Genomic DNA, 17,100 nt, shown 5'->3' on the forward strand with positions numbered 1-17,100 from the left:
GAGCCCCACCTTTCTAGTGTTGGGATCACAACTGTGCAATGCCAGGGTGGGTTCTAGGGTTTGAACTCAAGTCCTCATGCTTGTGAGGCAAGAGCTTTACTGACTGAGCCATCTCTCAGCCCTGGATCCATGTATCCTTGAACTGCACACACACACACACACACACACACACACACACACACACACCCCACACATGGAGCAAGATTTCCATGTGAACTGAACATTAACTGACATGTTAATGTTGATCAAACATTAACAGCCTGTTCCTTGTAATTCCCACGCTTTTTAAGACTCCCACCAGCCACACACAGGCTTCCAGTTTCACAACCTGATGTTACATTTGTGTTGTGGTTTCCTTACAAGGCATTCTCCAGAAAGGCTGGTGCTGGAAGGCTTGGTCTCCAAGGAGGTGAGGCACCTGGTCTGTGACACACTGCTATGTGGTCAGCCTCACCTCCCCCTCACAGCCACGGAGCCAGGCAGCTCTGAAATGAAGCATTGCTTCTAAGCAGAGAGGGGCAGTCTGATGAACGCGCTTGGATCTTCCCAGAGCTCCACCCCACACACTGACGGGCAGGAAGCAGCATTCTCATCTCTCATATCAGCATGCTGGGGAGAAGCGCATATGCATTTCTTTTATTCTTGTTCAGCGTTAATATTATAGCCTTTCTTTGTTGTTGTTGCTTAGGGTTTTTTTTTTTTTTTGTTAACATGTCAATGATGTTTATATTAGTCTCTTATTCTGTTGTAGATTTCTTTCTCTTTCCTCCCTCTGCCCCTTACAGTCCAGGCTGGCTTAGAAAGCACTGAAGAGCTGAAGGGGACCCTGACCCTCCTGCTTCCACCTCCAGAGGGCTTTGATTACAGGAAGGTGCTGCTACTCCTAGCTTAAAATGACAACTTCCCCCCACTGATGGGCAGCAGGGCCTTGCACAGGCCAGGTAAGGGTCCATCATGGGCTGCATCCCTAGTTCTGCATACTTGGAATTGTCTGTTTTCTTCATTAAAAAGGTGTATTTTAAATTTTATTCTATGTGTATGGATATTTTACCTGCATCTGTAACTCCAGTTCCAGAGGATGTAACTCTCTCTTCTAACCTCTGCAGGCACCAGGCACACACAGACATTCATGCAGCCAGCTCGGTGTTGATGCTATAGAGCATAACTTGAACTTCAAGCTTACTTTCTCAATCACAATAAAAACCAACACTAGGAAGAATGTTTTTTTTTTTTTATTTTTTTTTTTGAGACAGGATTTCTCTGTAGCTTTGGAGCCTGTCTTGGAACTCACTCTGTAGATCAGGCTGGCCTTGAACTCACAGAGATCTGCCTGCCTCTGCCTCCTGAGTGCTGAGATTAAAGGTGTGCACCACCATCTCCTAGCTAGGAAGAATATTTTGAGACATCCGAAGACAAGGAAGGCCAGGCTTGAGGACCCAGGGTCTTTGAGAGCGAGGTGGTCAGAGTTAAGTCTAGCCTTACCTTCTTTTCTCTCAAGACACCTACCAAGTCATGAGCTTATATTAGTCTCTTATTCTAAAACGCCTTAGTGTTTTCCTGTCTCACTGGGCTGTTGAGACAAATGTCCCTAGGGCAGCTCAGACACAAGGGGAAGAAGTCGTAGACAGTGTGAGAGCTCAGAGTGCAGCTGGAGATTGTGGATGGCGTTGCTTCCGGGAGAATTGCTGAAAAGCTGGGAGGGAACAGGTGAGAATTCAAGCAGAAAGGGGTTCCTTAGCAAGAAGTCAAGGAGAGAGTTACCCATCAAAGATGGGGAGCCTTAATCAGTACCCTAGGCTTGTGGGGTTGGGAAGGCAGTTTAGAAGATAAGAGTGTTTGCCAAATAAGCCATAAAGACCTGAGTTCAAATCTTCAGCACCCATGTAAAACACCTGGATGTGGCTACATGGGCATCTGTCACCTCACCAGTATGGGGGGGGGCAGAAACAGGGTTGCGAGGGCTTGGCGGGTGCCAGTCTAGGTCTAGGTTTAGTGAGAGACCTTGTCACAAGGGAAGACAGTAGCCAGGGGCAGAGCAGAGCACTCAGTCCTTCTGTGGACTCTGCACATAGATGCACACAGATGCATGCATGCACCGCTCCCGCCACGCACAGATGAAACAAATACTCCAGGATTTCACTGATCCCTGACTTGGAGTAAGAGCAAGACAAACAGAGACTGCACCGTGTCACATCTTAATCCCACATTGGATGAAGGATTGCCTCTGCCATCAGAGCCTGCCAGGAGAAAAGCGTCTCCTCTAAGGAGGATGTGATCTCCCGGAGTTTCTGCATCGTTTTCAAACACAACATACAAACAAACAAACAAAAACAAAACAACGACCAGATGTGTATAGAGATACGACCAAAGGGTCAGAACCCAAGACCAAAAGCCAAACAAACCCCATGAGAATCAGAGATCAGAGCCAGAACGGGCCTCCCAGCAACAGAAAACAAGGTAGAAAGAGCGGGCTGAAGAGGAAAAGATGCTACTCAAACTCAAGGATGATGTCAACAAAAGTCAAGCGGAACCTTCAGAACTGCAAAATAAAACGAGCAAGATTGAGAACACAACGCAGAGCTCAGCAGAACCACGGAGAGGACGCGGTGACAGAAAAGATCAGTGGGCTGAAGGGCCAGTCAGGAGATGCGGCTCCAGGAAACTGGGATACAGGTTTTGACAAAGAACAGAACCAAGGCTACTCATGGTAAAAGAACTAACATACATGTCACGGGGGGCACAGGAGGGCTGGAAAAGGAAGAAGTAAAACACAGTATTTTAGGGGAAACTGACACAAGACTGTCGGAGACGGATTAAGGATTAAGAAGTTCTGTAAAACCACGTAGGGCACAGAGCTGATCATCCCTGGACTTGGCACAGTCCAGCTGCTCATCCCTAACTTAGGGCAGGAGGGATAAAAGATATTTAAAGAAAAAAATGATAGAATAATCGAAGCATATTCTCTAAAGAGAATAAAAACTTATGACTGGGTCTACATCTCAATATAGAATTCCATGCCGGTGAAGAAAAAGAAAACGCTTTCAAAAATGAAGATGAGGGTCTGGGAGCTTTCTTAGTGGGCAGAGTGCTCACTATGTGAACATGAGGGACTGAGCCCGGACTCCAGCACTGTGTGGGCATGAAGGACTGAGCCCAGACTCCAGCACTGTGTGGGCACGAAGGACTGAGCCCAGACTCCAGCACTGTGAACTGTGTGAGTATGAGGGATGGAGCCCGGACCCCAGCACTGTGTGAACATGAGGGACGGAGCCCAGACTCCAGCACTGTGTAAAAAGCCAGGAGTAAGAAGAGTGCCTGTAACTGGAAAGTGGGGGTGCAGGGACAAGGCAAACTTCAGGGACTTCCTTGGCAGCCAGTGTAGCCCAAACAAAAAGCTCCAGGTTCAGCGAGAGATCCCGTCTCAAAGAACAAAGATGACCAAGGCCAAGCCCCGATCTCTCATGTGCACAGACAAGTGGATGCATCCATACGTACATATACTCATATAGCTCACGAGTGAAAATCAAATACAAATGAAGCAAGAGTTGTGCTTTTGCCACCGGCAAACCTACAGTACAAAATGCCGTGTGGAAGCATGACGACTCAGTGAGGATGCCCAGCGACATACAAGGGCAAACACACTCCGCCTGGCTCGTCTAGAAAAGACACATGTGCTAATTATTGACATCAACAGCCATCAGGGGCTCATATTACAATTTTTACAGTAATCACTTAAAGAATGAAAAGGAATGCAACCATTTGCATTCTTTTATAATAGTATTAATATAAACAGAATAAACCTTCCGGTTACAAGACAACGGTTGGGCTGGTGGGATGGCTCAGGGGGTAAAGTCTCCTGCTGCCTGACAGCGCAAGCCTGCTGACCTGAGCTCAATCCCCTCGATGCATGTAAAGGGGTGGAGAAAACCCACAAAGTTGTCCTCTGTCCTCCACACGTGTCCTTTGACATATGCTCCCAATTAAAGTAACAGTAACAACAGAGATGATCAAATCAGACTTTTAAAACTGACATGCTTTGTATGAGATCACTTTGAAAGATAAAGCAAGATAACCTGGAAACATTGCAAGAGAAACCAATGGAATAGCAAATCCCAAGCAAAAAAAAAAATAATAATAATTGGGAAAACCCACATGATATAAACACGAGGAAAGCTGGAGCAATTCCAGACAAACTTTAAAATAAAAACCACAGCAATAGACTTAGGGAAACACATATATTTTGCCAAAGAATCTATCGATCAAGGTATAATTTGTCAAATATAATAATATTAATTATAATAAGGTAAGTGTGCTCTTTCCAGGCTCATTTCCCGAGAACTGGCTCAAAATAGGGATCAAGACAGCTAGCTGAGTCTCTGCTAGACAACTCAGGACCTAAAATTCAAACACAGGGTAAAAAGCAGTAAAGAAAGGGGCTGCTGAGATGGTACAGTGGGGAAAGTACCTGCCACAGAAGCGTGAGGGCCTGAGTTCAAATCTCCAGAGTCCACATAAAATTGGATATATCTCTAATCCTATGTCCCCACAGGGGGGGGGGCAGAGACAGCAGAAGCTTCTGTGCCAGCTAGTCTGGGGTGTGAAGCAGTGAGCAAGAGGCCTATTTCCAAAAAGGTGGGAGGTGAGGACCAACTCTTAAGGTTGTCTTCGACCTCTACCCAAGCTCCTTGACAGAACACAGAGAGAGAGAGACAGACAGACAGACAGACAGACAGACAGACAGACAGAGGCACACAGAGAGAGAGAGACGGGCAGACACACACATTTTAAGAGAGAAAGAAAGAGAAAATTTAAAAGGAATAATAAGCACCATTGACTGAGCCTGATTCCCTGCCAGGCAATGCAACACCTCAAACACCAACAGCTCTGCAGCAGTTCAAACAAGCCAGCAGTGTCATATCCAGACTCGGCGGTAGGAGTGTTAGAGACCGCGATCCTACTGATTGACAACTGACCTTTCCTGCTGCCCACTCCAGCTCCAGCTTCCCATGCAGACAGATGGGCTGATCCTCCATACGAGCTCTGGGAGTTTGTAAAGTCAGAAAACTCAACATTCTGTTACAGCTCTTACATGGCGAGCACCCGCCCATGCCAGGCAATTGCCCGGATCTGTTTCCTCCAATGCTTCCAGTGACCCTGGGGGATGAAAGTACCTGCCCCACGTTTCCTAATAAGTGATAAACCCCGGTTCAGGTCTGAGCCAAGCCCGGGCACTGGCAACTCGTGAGTCATTCCTGCTTGCTAAGTGTTTCCTGTTCTGCTGTGGTTCTGCACGGTGAGTTTGTGTTTTGTGAGCTGTGGTTTTGTTAGTGACTTACTGGGGCAAAGGAGGAGGAGGAGGAAGGCAGACCTCTTCAGTGTCTTGAGGGATTTGAAGAGCTTCGCCTGGCTATGTTCTCATTTTAGAGAAGATAGAAGTTAGTACATCTTCCACCTAAAGAGTGTCCACTCTAGGGCCAAGGACTCTTGGCTACCGTCAGCTTGTGCCATCCTGTGAAGCAGGCAGAGATGAAGTTCACAGTGACCTGGCCTCTTAGCGAGAGAACCGGGACTCACTTCACTCTCAGTCCGGTTCCAAGGTGTGAACTCTGAGCCACAGAGTGCAGGAGAATGGGTTGAGCTTTGGGGCATCCTGTATAAGCAGGACGGCCTGAGTTCAGAGCCCAGCACCCTTGTAAAAAGCCAGGTGCGGTCCCGCGAACTTGTAACCCAGTGCTGTGGGAGACAGAGGCATGTCGATTGCTGGAATTTGCTTTCAGCCAACTTCCAGGCTCATGGAGAGACCCTGATTCAAAGGAAAAAGGAAGAGGGAACCTGATAGAGTAGAGCACCTAGCATGCTTCTCTGACCTCTGTGTGTGTGCATGACACAGGTGCGCCCACCTGCACACCTGCACACATATAACACACAGGTACCCATGTGCACACACACACACAGAATAGATGAGGCTTTGAACCCAGGTCCCACCTTACAATAAAATCTATTCCCTAACCTACAGAGTCCCAGACTTGCCATCTGCTACAAGGGCTGAACCATCAGCTACCCCCTCTTATCAGCTGTATGACATGTGGCAAGCAACCAAAACCTCTTGAGCTTCAGCTATATGGATGGAGAACTAATAGAATCTTCTAGGCTGTCAGACTATCCTGAGGATTTAATCAGAGAGAGCATGTGCCAGAGAGCGAGCTCCCAAGCATGGCTCAGGAATACTCTGTGTCCCATGGTCAAGGACTATGGGGTTCACCGAGGACGTGAGGGACACTAGGTTGAGACAGTCATTGCCAGAAACCACTGGTTCTTCTGCAGTTCAAGAGACCAAGCTGAGTCCTGCAATCTATGGGTGTGTGTGTGTGTGTGTATGTGTGTGTGTGCTGGTATTCTCCCTTCCAGGCTGCTCCCTCAAAAGGCCTCAAAAGAGAGAAGGCAGAAGCTTCTCTCTTTGCAGGGGTTAGGGACCAAGCTATACACAGACAGGCTGGGAAGGGAGCAGGCCTGCGGAATGCATTTGCAAAATTCCACCCCAAAACAAAACCCTTTTCCCTGCCTTGGGAACTCTGCTGCCCCCACCTTCAGAACCAACTCTGGAATCAGCAGGAAAAGGCTTTCGAAGGCCCTGCCTCTTGGCCTTCTGAGGGAGGGGCTGCTGCTGTCTGCTGGCGCTCCATTTATTACCCTTGTCACCACCCGGGTCCCCAGGGGCTGAGGCACTTTGGGGGGAACCAGGGCTGCCCAGGAGCAGAGCTGACAGCTGGAGGCTGGGGGCGGGGCGACTTCAAAGGCTGGCAAGGATCAAAAGCAGATGGAAGGTCCCAGGCGGTGGCTCTGCACTCACCTTCCCTAGTACAGGGCTACCTTGGTTGAACACAGGGGGCCCTCCCTGGGAGAAGGAGAGAGGACAGATGGGCCAGGCGGGCTTTGGAGAGGGCCAACACTCCCCGTCCATGGAGGGCTTGAAATCGAAGCCTGTTGACAGCAATTACAGGCTTCTGGGTAGACAGCTGTGGTCCAAACTCAGCCTTGCTGGCTGCTTTATCCCCATTTGATTTCAACTGCAAAAGCGCCTGCTGATCTCTGTCAGCTTGGGTCCCATCTCCCTGTGATGGGGACAGGTGCTCACACAGGAAGCCATCTTCTCCCCTCTCCTGGAGCTCTCAAGTCTGATCCTTAACCAGGTCCTGCCAAGTTCACGTCCGTGGCCATCAGTTCCCGGCCACCACCTCCTCTGGCCCGGAATGTTGCTGTGGCCTCCACACCCATCTCCCTGGGGCCACTCTGGCCTCCCTCCAGTGTGTTCTCTGTGACAGCTCAGATCTGAGCCCCCTTCACTGTCCTTGCATGACCTCAGGTTGTTTCCTGTTGTTCTTGCCTTGAGTAAACCTTTGAACCAACCTTACTTGAGTATCTCCTTGTCAGGTCTTGTCGCGCTCCCTCTCATAAGAGGCTTTGCATGTGCTGTTCCCCTGTCTGCAATGCCATTCCCTGTAGTTCACTTTCAAAGGCCTCGCCTCTCTTATGTTTGCCCTGAGTGGGGTTCCATCCCTACCTTTTAAATTCCACTCGCCGGGCGGTGGTGGCGCACGCCTTTAATCCCAGCACTTGGGAGGCAGAGGCAGGCGGATCTCGGGGAGTTCAAGACCAGCCTGGTCTACAAGAGCTAGTTCCAGGACAGGCTCTAAAACCACAGAGAAACCCTGTCTCGAAAAACCAAAAAAAAAAAAAAAAAAAAAGGAAAAGTAAATTCCACTCGCTACATGGTGTGTGTGTGTGTGTGTGTGTGTGTATGAGAGAGAGAGTGTATTTAATTTCCATCCGTCTCCCCCACCACACAATGTAAGCTTTTTAATAGCAGGGATTTTGTCTAGTTAAAAGGTCCCCCTGCTAGTCCTCAAGCCTCCTACGGGGATTTTAGTAGTGGTTTTCATAAATATTTGCGGCATGATAAATGAATGAACTCTGTGAATAAAGGCACCCATCCAGTCAGTATTTATTGTGTGCTTGTTAAATGTGCCAAACTGCCCGGGTCACAGCTTTTATTTGTGCTGGTCACAGCTTTTATCACCTCCCCAGACACTGCCTTGATTAACATCACCCACCCACCCACTCCGGCTCTCTATCTGGAGGGCAAGTGCGGAAGATTGAGCAGTAGATGCTACCCCCCACCACCATCACCACCACTCTAGGAGGCAGCAATGATCCTGATGACTCGAGATGCCACTTCCATTAAGACTTCTGCCTGGCTGTCGTTTCTGGGGTGGTTCTGAGCAAGAGAAAGGGGGTGAAATAGGCATGCCCAGAGCTGCAACAGGGAGAGGGAACCAGGGGCAGCATAGGGGAATGTGGTGGCAGATCCTACCTACAAGGACCCCCTCCTCTCCCAGTGACAGTCCAGAGAGGGCTCTCTGTTGGGATCCTGCATATCTGGAGTGTGGACACAGCAGGCATAGACAACAGAGATCCAGTCCTCTACTTGATTGGCTAGGAATTGTTTGCCCCTACCCCACCCCACCTCAGGTCTCCCCCCCCCCCATCTCATGTAGCCCAGGCCGACCTCACCCTTACCTCCCAAGTGCGAGGAAAACAGGTATGCGCCACCATGCCTGCTTCACTCAGTGCCGGGGATAGAACGTAGGACTTCCTGCTGCCTCAGGCATCTGAGCACTGGGATTACAGATATGCTCCTAGTAGGAATACATTTTATCCATGCTATTTAATCTTACATTTCCCTGCACTCTTTTTTTTCATCTCATCTATTAAATGCTTTGGTGCTAGTCAGGAGGTGGTGGCTCACACCTTTAATCCCAGGGCTCTGAAGGCAGAGACAGGCGGATCTCTTGAGTTTGAGGCCAGCCTGGTCTACAGAGTGACAGGACAGTCAGAGCTACACCGAGAAACCCTGTCTCAAAAAACTGAACCAAACTAAACTCAAACAATACCAACCCACCAACCAAACAAACAAAACACCTCAGTGTTCATTCTAGGCCACAATGCAACTGTCTAATTGGTTCTTTCATTGCTATGTAGCATTCCAGCTACGGCTGCCTGCAGCCCAATACTTGGGCTAGGCCCCCAAGTTTCCCAGGTGGTTAGTTAGAATAAATTCCCTTATGATGGGAAACAGCTTCCTAGTGCACAGTCACGTGCTTCTCCAGGAGTGATTCCCCCAAATGTAATTCTTGGGGCGCCTGATTTCAAACTGTATAATAAGTTTGCACAGCGCTAGTAAGAAAGGGTCTTATTCACAGCACACTCCCATGCCATCACCTGACCCCAAACTCGCAGAGACCTGCACATTCAATGGCAACATCGCACAGCCACCAACCTGGGCTCTATTGATGAACCTGGGCTCTAAGAAACTCCCAAATGTTTGTGTTTTAAAATATATGTATTTTAAAAGGAGGAGGGATGTTCCGGGATATTTGATCACACCGTGAAACTCCGAGACTGTTAATAAAATTTACCCTGGCCAGTGAGCCTTAGGGTCCTCCTGTCTCTACGTCCTCGGCACTGGGATCACATCTGTGAGTCACCATGCCTGATTTTTATGTAGGTTCCAGGACGGAAGTCAGTTCCTCTGCTTGCACGGTGAGCATTTTGCTGATCAAGCCATCATCTTCCCAACCCCCAGTGTTTACAGGTGACAATGACTGATCTGCACCTCCCTTTGTTACACTCTCTAGAGCAGCCGAGGCACAGAGTCCGCCAGAGCCTGTGGCAAGCTCCCTGGGTGCCTGTTTTCCTCCCCAGATCTACTGCTTTCCAGCGTTGCTTGTCTCGGAGACCTTGATTTCCTCAGCAGTCAAATGGTGACATAGAAAGCCGGCTGGTAGCCTCTGCTGAGGGCTCTGGTGAGGGCGTCGTGGTTGACTGTTGGCAAAATTCTGAGGACAGAATGTGGTACAGAGTCACAGCCTCACTTCTCTGTCCTCTAGAGAGACGGCACTGAGAACCCAGCTGCAGAAGAAAGTCCCCTCAGGTGCTGACAGGCAAAGCTGGGTCAAAGCCCTTAAAGTTGGTCTGTCTCTAAGATCAGGCCTCAGAGTAGAGCAGTATGGGTTACGAGGAGACCCATTCTGTCAAAGTGGCCTCAGAGATACAAGTGGCATTGCCACTGCGGGATCAGCTCACTTTAAAGTGTGTGGCTGAGTCTTGGGGGGTGTACTGACCTCTGTATCCTGCACCCCACACCTCTTCATACTTCATTCTAGTGATTTAATAGAGCAGCATTTCTCAGTGCTATTGGAACTGAAACCAGCTTTGGGGATGTCCCCTGGGCCAGGCAGAACCTGCTAGAGAAAGGCCAGGCTCCAGAGACTATGCCATGGTGTGAACCAGGCCAGGGGCTTAGGCGAATAGACTCCCAACTTTGCAAAATCACTTTAGCTCAGACACAAATGTGGGCCGAACTATTTCTGGGGTTTGGGAACTTCTGGTAGGGAGTTAGGGTGGGGTGGGAAGATGGTTCATTCAGAAAATGCTTCCATGCAAGAGCGTGAGTTTTTGTTAAATTCCCAGGACCCACGTAAGCCAGGCACGGTGGTTTGTACTTGTAGTCTCAAGTGCTGGGGAGATGGCAGCTTTCTGGGGCTCACTGGTCAGCCAGCCTAGGCTAACCAGAAAGCTCCAGGTCCCAGTGAGAGACCGTGCTTCAAAAATAAGGCCGACAGTCCAAAGGACAACTGAGGCTGAACTCTAGCCTCCATGCATGCGCACACGCATGCTCTCTCTCACACACACTTGCATAATATATACACACACTCCAAAATAAGCAAAGTGAAAAAATGAAAACCAAAAACCAAAACGAGAACCAGCGAGAAACAGAAATTAGAAGTTGAGGTATGAATAAGTCATCATGTAGCCACCACAGAATTCCTACTATGTGCTCCCAGGACAGAACTCCCACTATGTGCTCTCAGGACAGAACTCCCACTATGTGCTCCCAGGACAGAACTCCCACTATGTGCTCTCAGGAAGGAACTCCCACTATGTGCTCCCAGGACAGAACTCCCACTATGTGCTCTCAGGACAGAACTCCTACTATGTGCTCCCAGGACAGAACTCCCACTATGTGCTCCCAGGACAGAACTCCCACTATGTGCTCCCAGGACAGAACTCCCACAATGTGTTCCCACCACAGAACTCCCACTGTGCGCTCCCGGGACCAAATTCCCTGGAATCCAGAGGGAGAAAAGGCAGATGGAGCTCCAGCTCCCGAGAGCTAATGTTCCATGGACTCCTCTGCAGACTGTGGGATTACAATGGCTGCTGAACCTCACCAGTTGCTGCTCATTTTGTGGGTCAGTCACAATCTCTCTGAGTTCTCTCTGAGTAGGACCATGCTGGCCTTCAGTTTGTGATGCTCCTGCCTCAGCCTCCTTAGTTCCAGGATTACAAAGCCCCCTGCCCCGCCACTTTCCCGCACCCAGCCTGACAGCTTCTCCTAGTTGAAGAAGTGTAAAGCAGAGGTTAGGGAGAAGAAGCCCATTATGTACCAAGCCTTGGCCCACGGTGTAAAAAACACGGGAGAGGAGGGAAAGCCACACACTGAAGGCTTGAACAGGATGACAACTCGGCAGGTGGCTGGTGACACTTGCTGGGGATGGGATTGCCTTTTGGGGGGACACCTGGCAGTGTCTGGAGGTTGTCACAGTTTGGGGATGGGTGGCTCTAGTGGTCAGTCACCAAGGGTGCTGCTAGATACTCCACAGGACACGGGACAGCCTGAAGCATGGAGTCACCTGCCCAGACTGGAAAGGTGCCACGGTTGAGAATGCTCTTTTAGAAGAGCGCTGGGTATTGGGGGTGGATGAAAGTTCCAAATATCAGTTTGGAAATTATATTTTAAAGTGGAGAATTTAAATTTTAAAAATTAAAGAACAGAGGGCCAGGGAGGTAACTCATCTGGCACAGGGCTTACATGCAAGTCTGAAGACCTGGGTTTGGATCCCTAGAACCCATGTAAAACCCGGAAGTGTGCACCTGCAAGCCCAGCGTCAGAGAAGCGGAGACCGGAGGACCCTAGAGCTCATGCTCCACCAGCACAGCCAAGACAGTGAGCGTCAGGTTCAGGGAGAGACCTTGGCCCAAAAATAAAGTGTAGAGCAGCTGGGAAGGCAAGCGACGTATCTTCCCGTTACATGAACACATATCTGCCCATATGAGCATACAAGCACATATCTGCCCACACGAACATGCACACGTGTGCGCACACACACACACACACACACACGAGAGAGACAAAGAGAGAGAGAGAGAGAGAGAGAGAGAGAGAGAGAGAGAGAGAGAGAGAGAGAGAGGGAGGGAGGGAGGTGTGGAAGCTAACTGACTGAGTGAAGGCAGCCCCTAAGATCCAGGGTAGGTGTATGATAATATTCTCAAGTAGCCCCGTGTGGGGTTTCCTTTGTTTCAGGGGCTGAGGCCCTGGCAGCCATGAGGCTTCACCGTGAACACTACCTCAGCTGGAAAAGTGTCTAAGAGAGGCCTGCGTCCATGAGAAGAGCTGTCAGGAAGCACTCACTGACGAAATACCAGGTAAATGTTTGCCATCCAGAGGCTCACCACACAGAGGGAAGCTAAAGGTGCAGAAGTGTATGGTGGCCCAGGAGGGTCAGGTGTCAAGCTCCTGGCTGAGAACCTTGTGCATCTCTTGGTCTCATGATGTCTTAGGATTGCATACATCCCACTCAGTGAGAAGGAAGGAAATGAAAAGAGGCTCCCTTCAGATGGCTTCATTTTATCCAAGAGGGGCTTTTCTGCCTGTGTCCCCCAGAAGACTTCCTCATGTCACACTGGCTAAACCTACGGCCACACCTAGCTAATCTTTGACAAAGGGCTTAGTCTCGCCATCCTCCATCCATTCGGCTGAGAAAGTGGCCAAGCAAGCAGGACCGGGACTCTGTAGACCTGGAATGGGGACAGGGACTGCTGGCTGAGCCACAAGACGCAGCTCCACCAATCCCTCCCTGCTCTGGCGGCCAGCGTCTGCTGCACTTCAATCTGTGTATAACTGCTCATTCCCTCTGGCCCTTTATCTCATTCCCCTCCCCCACTGCTAGGCACAGCTACCCTGCCACCGCTTCCAGGCAGCCCTCCCCCAACACTCCCACCACCATTACCACTCCCTCCCGCCAGAGTGGTTTGCATCACCCTGACTACATTCGTCTTGCGGGCCGCGAGTCACCCCTGTGGTGGACAGCGGGGTGCACCCTTGTGCGATACCTCTCCTTCCGGATCCTGTACAGTCCACATAAGCCACAGGTACTTGGTGTGCTGAGCTGATTGACAGGTGCCCAAACATTGCAGCTCAGCGAGAACCAGAAACAAAACCAGCAACACAGTGCAGGGTGACCTCACAGTGTTGACTCTGTCCCAGTGGGTGACACTTGGACGCATTGTGTTAAATGAAAGGTTTCTCAGTCTGTTCCTAAGGCTACTGGAACATTCAAACTCACGTGTGTGTGTGTGTGTGTGTGTGTGTGTGTGTGTGTGCGCAGTGTTCATGTGCAACCCATGCCACACCCTCTCTGGACTTATTTGAGACTTGAGACTTTAGTATATACTCCATGAGGGTAGAGAATGAAACTAGACGGTTTCTGCTGTGTCCCCAGGGCTTGGATCCGTGCCTGGCATGGAATACACACTGAATGAATTCTTGCCCCATCAATGACTAACTAGATGAACATGTGAATGAGTGAATGAATGAACGAATGAATGAAGTTTAAAAGTCTGTAGATGTGTGCTTGTTCCCATCCTGATTGTTGGGCTGAGGGTGTAGCTCAGCGACAGAGAATTTGCCTAGCATGCACAAGGTCCCAGGTGCCACCCCTGGCGGCATAAAAACAAAAGCACCCCGTTGTCAGAGCCCTCCTGTCCCACATTCCCACGTGCCTCTTCCAAAGACTCTCAAGGGCCACCTCATGGACTCAATGCTGTCGCTCGCCTTGTCCCAGCCTGCATGATTGCCAGCCTTCAGACTGGGGTTCTGTAAACACAGCCGGCTTCCCCACCCTCCTCATGGGCTCCACCCTATAGAGAAGACAAAGCTGGGGAGCCAATCGGTGAGGCTGTGGAGCCAGGACTTCCCATGAAAATCAACAGACGGTGTCTTGGGAATGTTGTCAACCTTGACTGGACAAACATTCTGAAAAGGGCCACTCGTCATTACAGGGCCCAGCCTGGCAGACGGGAGCCAAGGCAAGCCAAGCAGTGCCAAGTCCAGGGGAGTCAGAAGGCCAAGTCTCAGAGTATCTGGGAGACTGGACAGGCCTGGGCCCGAATCAGCCAGGTGGGATCACTTGGCTCCCTCCTGAGCCAAGGGAAACAGCCAGGTAGAAAGGGAAGGCAGGGCCCGTCAGACGCAGAAGCTCAGAGGCACAGACTCAGGCTCCAGAGTGGCACTTTTGGCTTGGAACTTCCTAGCATTCTTGGAGGCTGAGGGTAAACTGTGAGTCTGAGGGCTCCACAGGCCTGGGGAGCTAATGTGGGTACACAATTTCTGGTCAGAAATAGAGAAAGGACACTACAAACCTGAGAGGTCAAAATGACCCCAAACTTTGTGTCCTGATCCCTTTGTTCTGGAGGCAAAGGGCTATGGGTGTGAATTCTGCCTTGGAGGTCCTCTTCACCATTGGCCTTGCACAGGGAGGTCATCGGCTCACTCTTGGCGAGAGGCTGTAAGTGCAGGCAGGTTTGGGCCTGAGTGTTGACACCCCGTACCTCAGAATAGGAGCCAAGAGGAGAGGAGATCAGGGAGCGAGGGCAGAGGTGGACTTGAACCCTACAATGCTCCTCCTGAAGCTGGTTCGATTCCAGCATGGCTGCTCACTTGTTGGAGCAGGCTGGGGGGCTGTTACCACACATCACTGGCTGAGTTAGCCCTCAACAAATCCTTCTATCCTCGGCCCAGATGATCCCTGACCCCAGCCAGCTGTGCAGGATCAGGCCTGGAGACTCACTCCCTGGCTGGAGAACCCATGTGCCTCATCTACTGTGTGTGTGGTGGATGTGTGTATTCATGGGGGTGCAGGTACATGTGGACACAGGAGGTGAGCATGGGTGTCCTCCTCGATGGCTTGAGGTGAGGTCTGACCTTACTGAGTTTATGTTTCAACCACACTGCCTAGTCAGCCAGCCTCTAGGGACTACTTATATCGCTTGTGTGTGCCCCCCCCCCCCGCCACCACCACCCTCAGTACTGAGGGTAAGGACACACATCACCATAGCCAGCTTTCTAATTCGGTGCTGGGGATCCAAATCAGATCATTTGCCAGTACAGCAAACAGTCACCGAGCCAGTTCCCCAGCCACCATCCCCCCCCCCCCCCCCGTACCTCCCTGCTTTTGAGACAGTCTTATTCTATAGTCCAGGTTGGCCTAGAACTGTGTGGGGGCAAGCTGGCTCTGAACTTACGGCCATTCTACCTCAATGGTCTGAGTGCCGAGATTACAGGTGTGAGGCATCAAACAACTTGATGGGAGCTGTGGCTCTAGACAAAAAGCTTCTCCTTTCCCGGGGCCTCAGTTTCCCCATCTTTGAAATGGGGAGAGTAATAGCACCTCTTGCTAGGGTTATGTTAAATGAGTGGGTACTGCAAGGTGTTCTGCAGGTTGCCAGGCTGAGGGGGCGAGTTCCACAGCCTTCGGTTGGGCAGGTGGCTCAGCAGACTTGGCTGTGAATGCACAGAACCTGTAAAGCCAGGTGTGGGGGAGCACATGCCTGCAATCCTAGCTCTCCTATGGCGAGGTGGGAGGCAGAGGCAGGAGAGCACATGCCTGCAATCCTAGCTCTCCTATGGTGAGGTGGGAGGCAGAGGCAGGAGAAGCGTCTGGGCCAGGTTGTCTGGCGTGTGAGGCACAGTGCCAACAAGGAGGCCCCGTCTCGACCAACTGGAAGGCGGAGAGTGACACCCAAGGCTGTCCTCTGACTTCCCGGAGGCACATCATGCCCACGCGCATGCGCGCGCATACACACACACACACACACACACACACACACACGCGCGCGCGCGCGCGCGCGCGCGCGCGCACAAAATAAAATAAAATGCATTTTGTCTGCTGTGCTGACAGGAGTTCTCCCCAGAAAGGAGGTGGGTGGGGAGGAGTCTGGGGGTCCCCAGGGAGGGAAACAGACCTTTCAGTATTCTGCCCTCTGCCCCTTGCAGGACAGGCAACCTTTTACAGTTATCTGCAAGCCCCGCCCCCACCATATGCCAGCTGCCATTCAGGGCAGGCTGGCTGTCACTCCCTGGTGACTGACTCCAACAGCCTCCTAGCCTGCCTCCCCCAGACTCCCTCTGCCAGCTCCCTGAGCGAGGCTTTAAAACACCACTCTGGCCTTGTCATGCCCCCACTAAAACCTCTTTAATGGCTCCCCGTTGCCCTTGGGCTAAATTCCAAACTTCACAGGGACCTAAAGCCGTGGCTTTCAATTTCTTTGACCCCCAGTGCACGGTGAGAAACCCACTTTACAACACAACACAGAGGAGCTCTTTACCAAACAGGGAAGAAAGGCTGCAGAGACCACACTGACCTCAGGCAGCACACTCTGGGCTCCCTGTCTGTTCTCCCCGCCAGCCCCTCCCTTTGTGCGTGCTGGCTGTGGTTCCCCACATCTTCGAATTGATTCCCTGGCTCGCAGGCTGAGCCTCTCCCACTTCAGAACTCTGAAAGCCAGGCCTGAAAGTCAGCCCTCTGGCAGCCTCATACACCCCCCAAATCCACCCCCCACCTCCTGCAGCTTACCCTGGCATCAGTACCCTCTACCCACCTGGCCTCTTCTTGTGGAGTTTCTTCAGCCTAGAGCACGGTTCCCACTATCTGTCTGGCACAACCAAAGGCTTCCTCCCAGGAGATCACAAGACCCCGTCTCGCACAAGGTGGCAGATGAGGACTGACTGACACCTGAGGTTGTCCTCTGAACTCTACATGCGTGTCTCCCCACACAGAGCTTTTAAAACGTCTCACGAGAACAGAGAGCCCCTAAGTCCAGCATGTTACCCTGTTTGGTTTCCTCTGGAGTCCTAAAATCAAAAGACACATTTTATTTTTATTTCTTCCCTTGTGCCCCTGTACCCAGTCACAGTTCATG

General features: G+C 50.8%; 1 protein-coding gene across 3 annotated transcripts in view; it reads right to left on the reverse strand.

Annotated features, from left to right (window-relative positions):
* The window catches only part of Eya2 (EYA transcriptional coactivator and phosphatase 2), a 145,733-nt gene that overhangs the window by 90,374 nt on the left and 38,259 nt on the right, over positions 1 to 17,100 (reverse strand). Inside the window, exon 1 of one of the 3 annotated variants that reach the window (XM_050151220.1) lies at positions 4,974 to 5,134. The exons of the other annotated variants lie outside the window; for them this stretch is intronic. Coding sequence (XP_050007177.1) covers positions 4,974 to 5,008 — 35 coding nt within the window. The 5' untranslated portion in view covers positions 5,009 to 5,134. Of the gene's footprint in view, positions 1 to 4,973; positions 5,135 to 17,100 lie in introns of those variants that run through there. 3 annotated transcript variants of the gene reach the window in all.

The sequence above is a fragment of the Alexandromys fortis genome, unplaced genomic scaffold (genome assembly GCF_014885135.2).
Source record: "Alexandromys fortis isolate MF-2015 unplaced genomic scaffold, M_Fortis_MF-2015_v1.1 scaffold_27, whole genome shotgun sequence".
Taxonomy (NCBI): domain Eukaryota; kingdom Metazoa; phylum Chordata; class Mammalia; order Rodentia; family Cricetidae; genus Alexandromys; species Alexandromys fortis.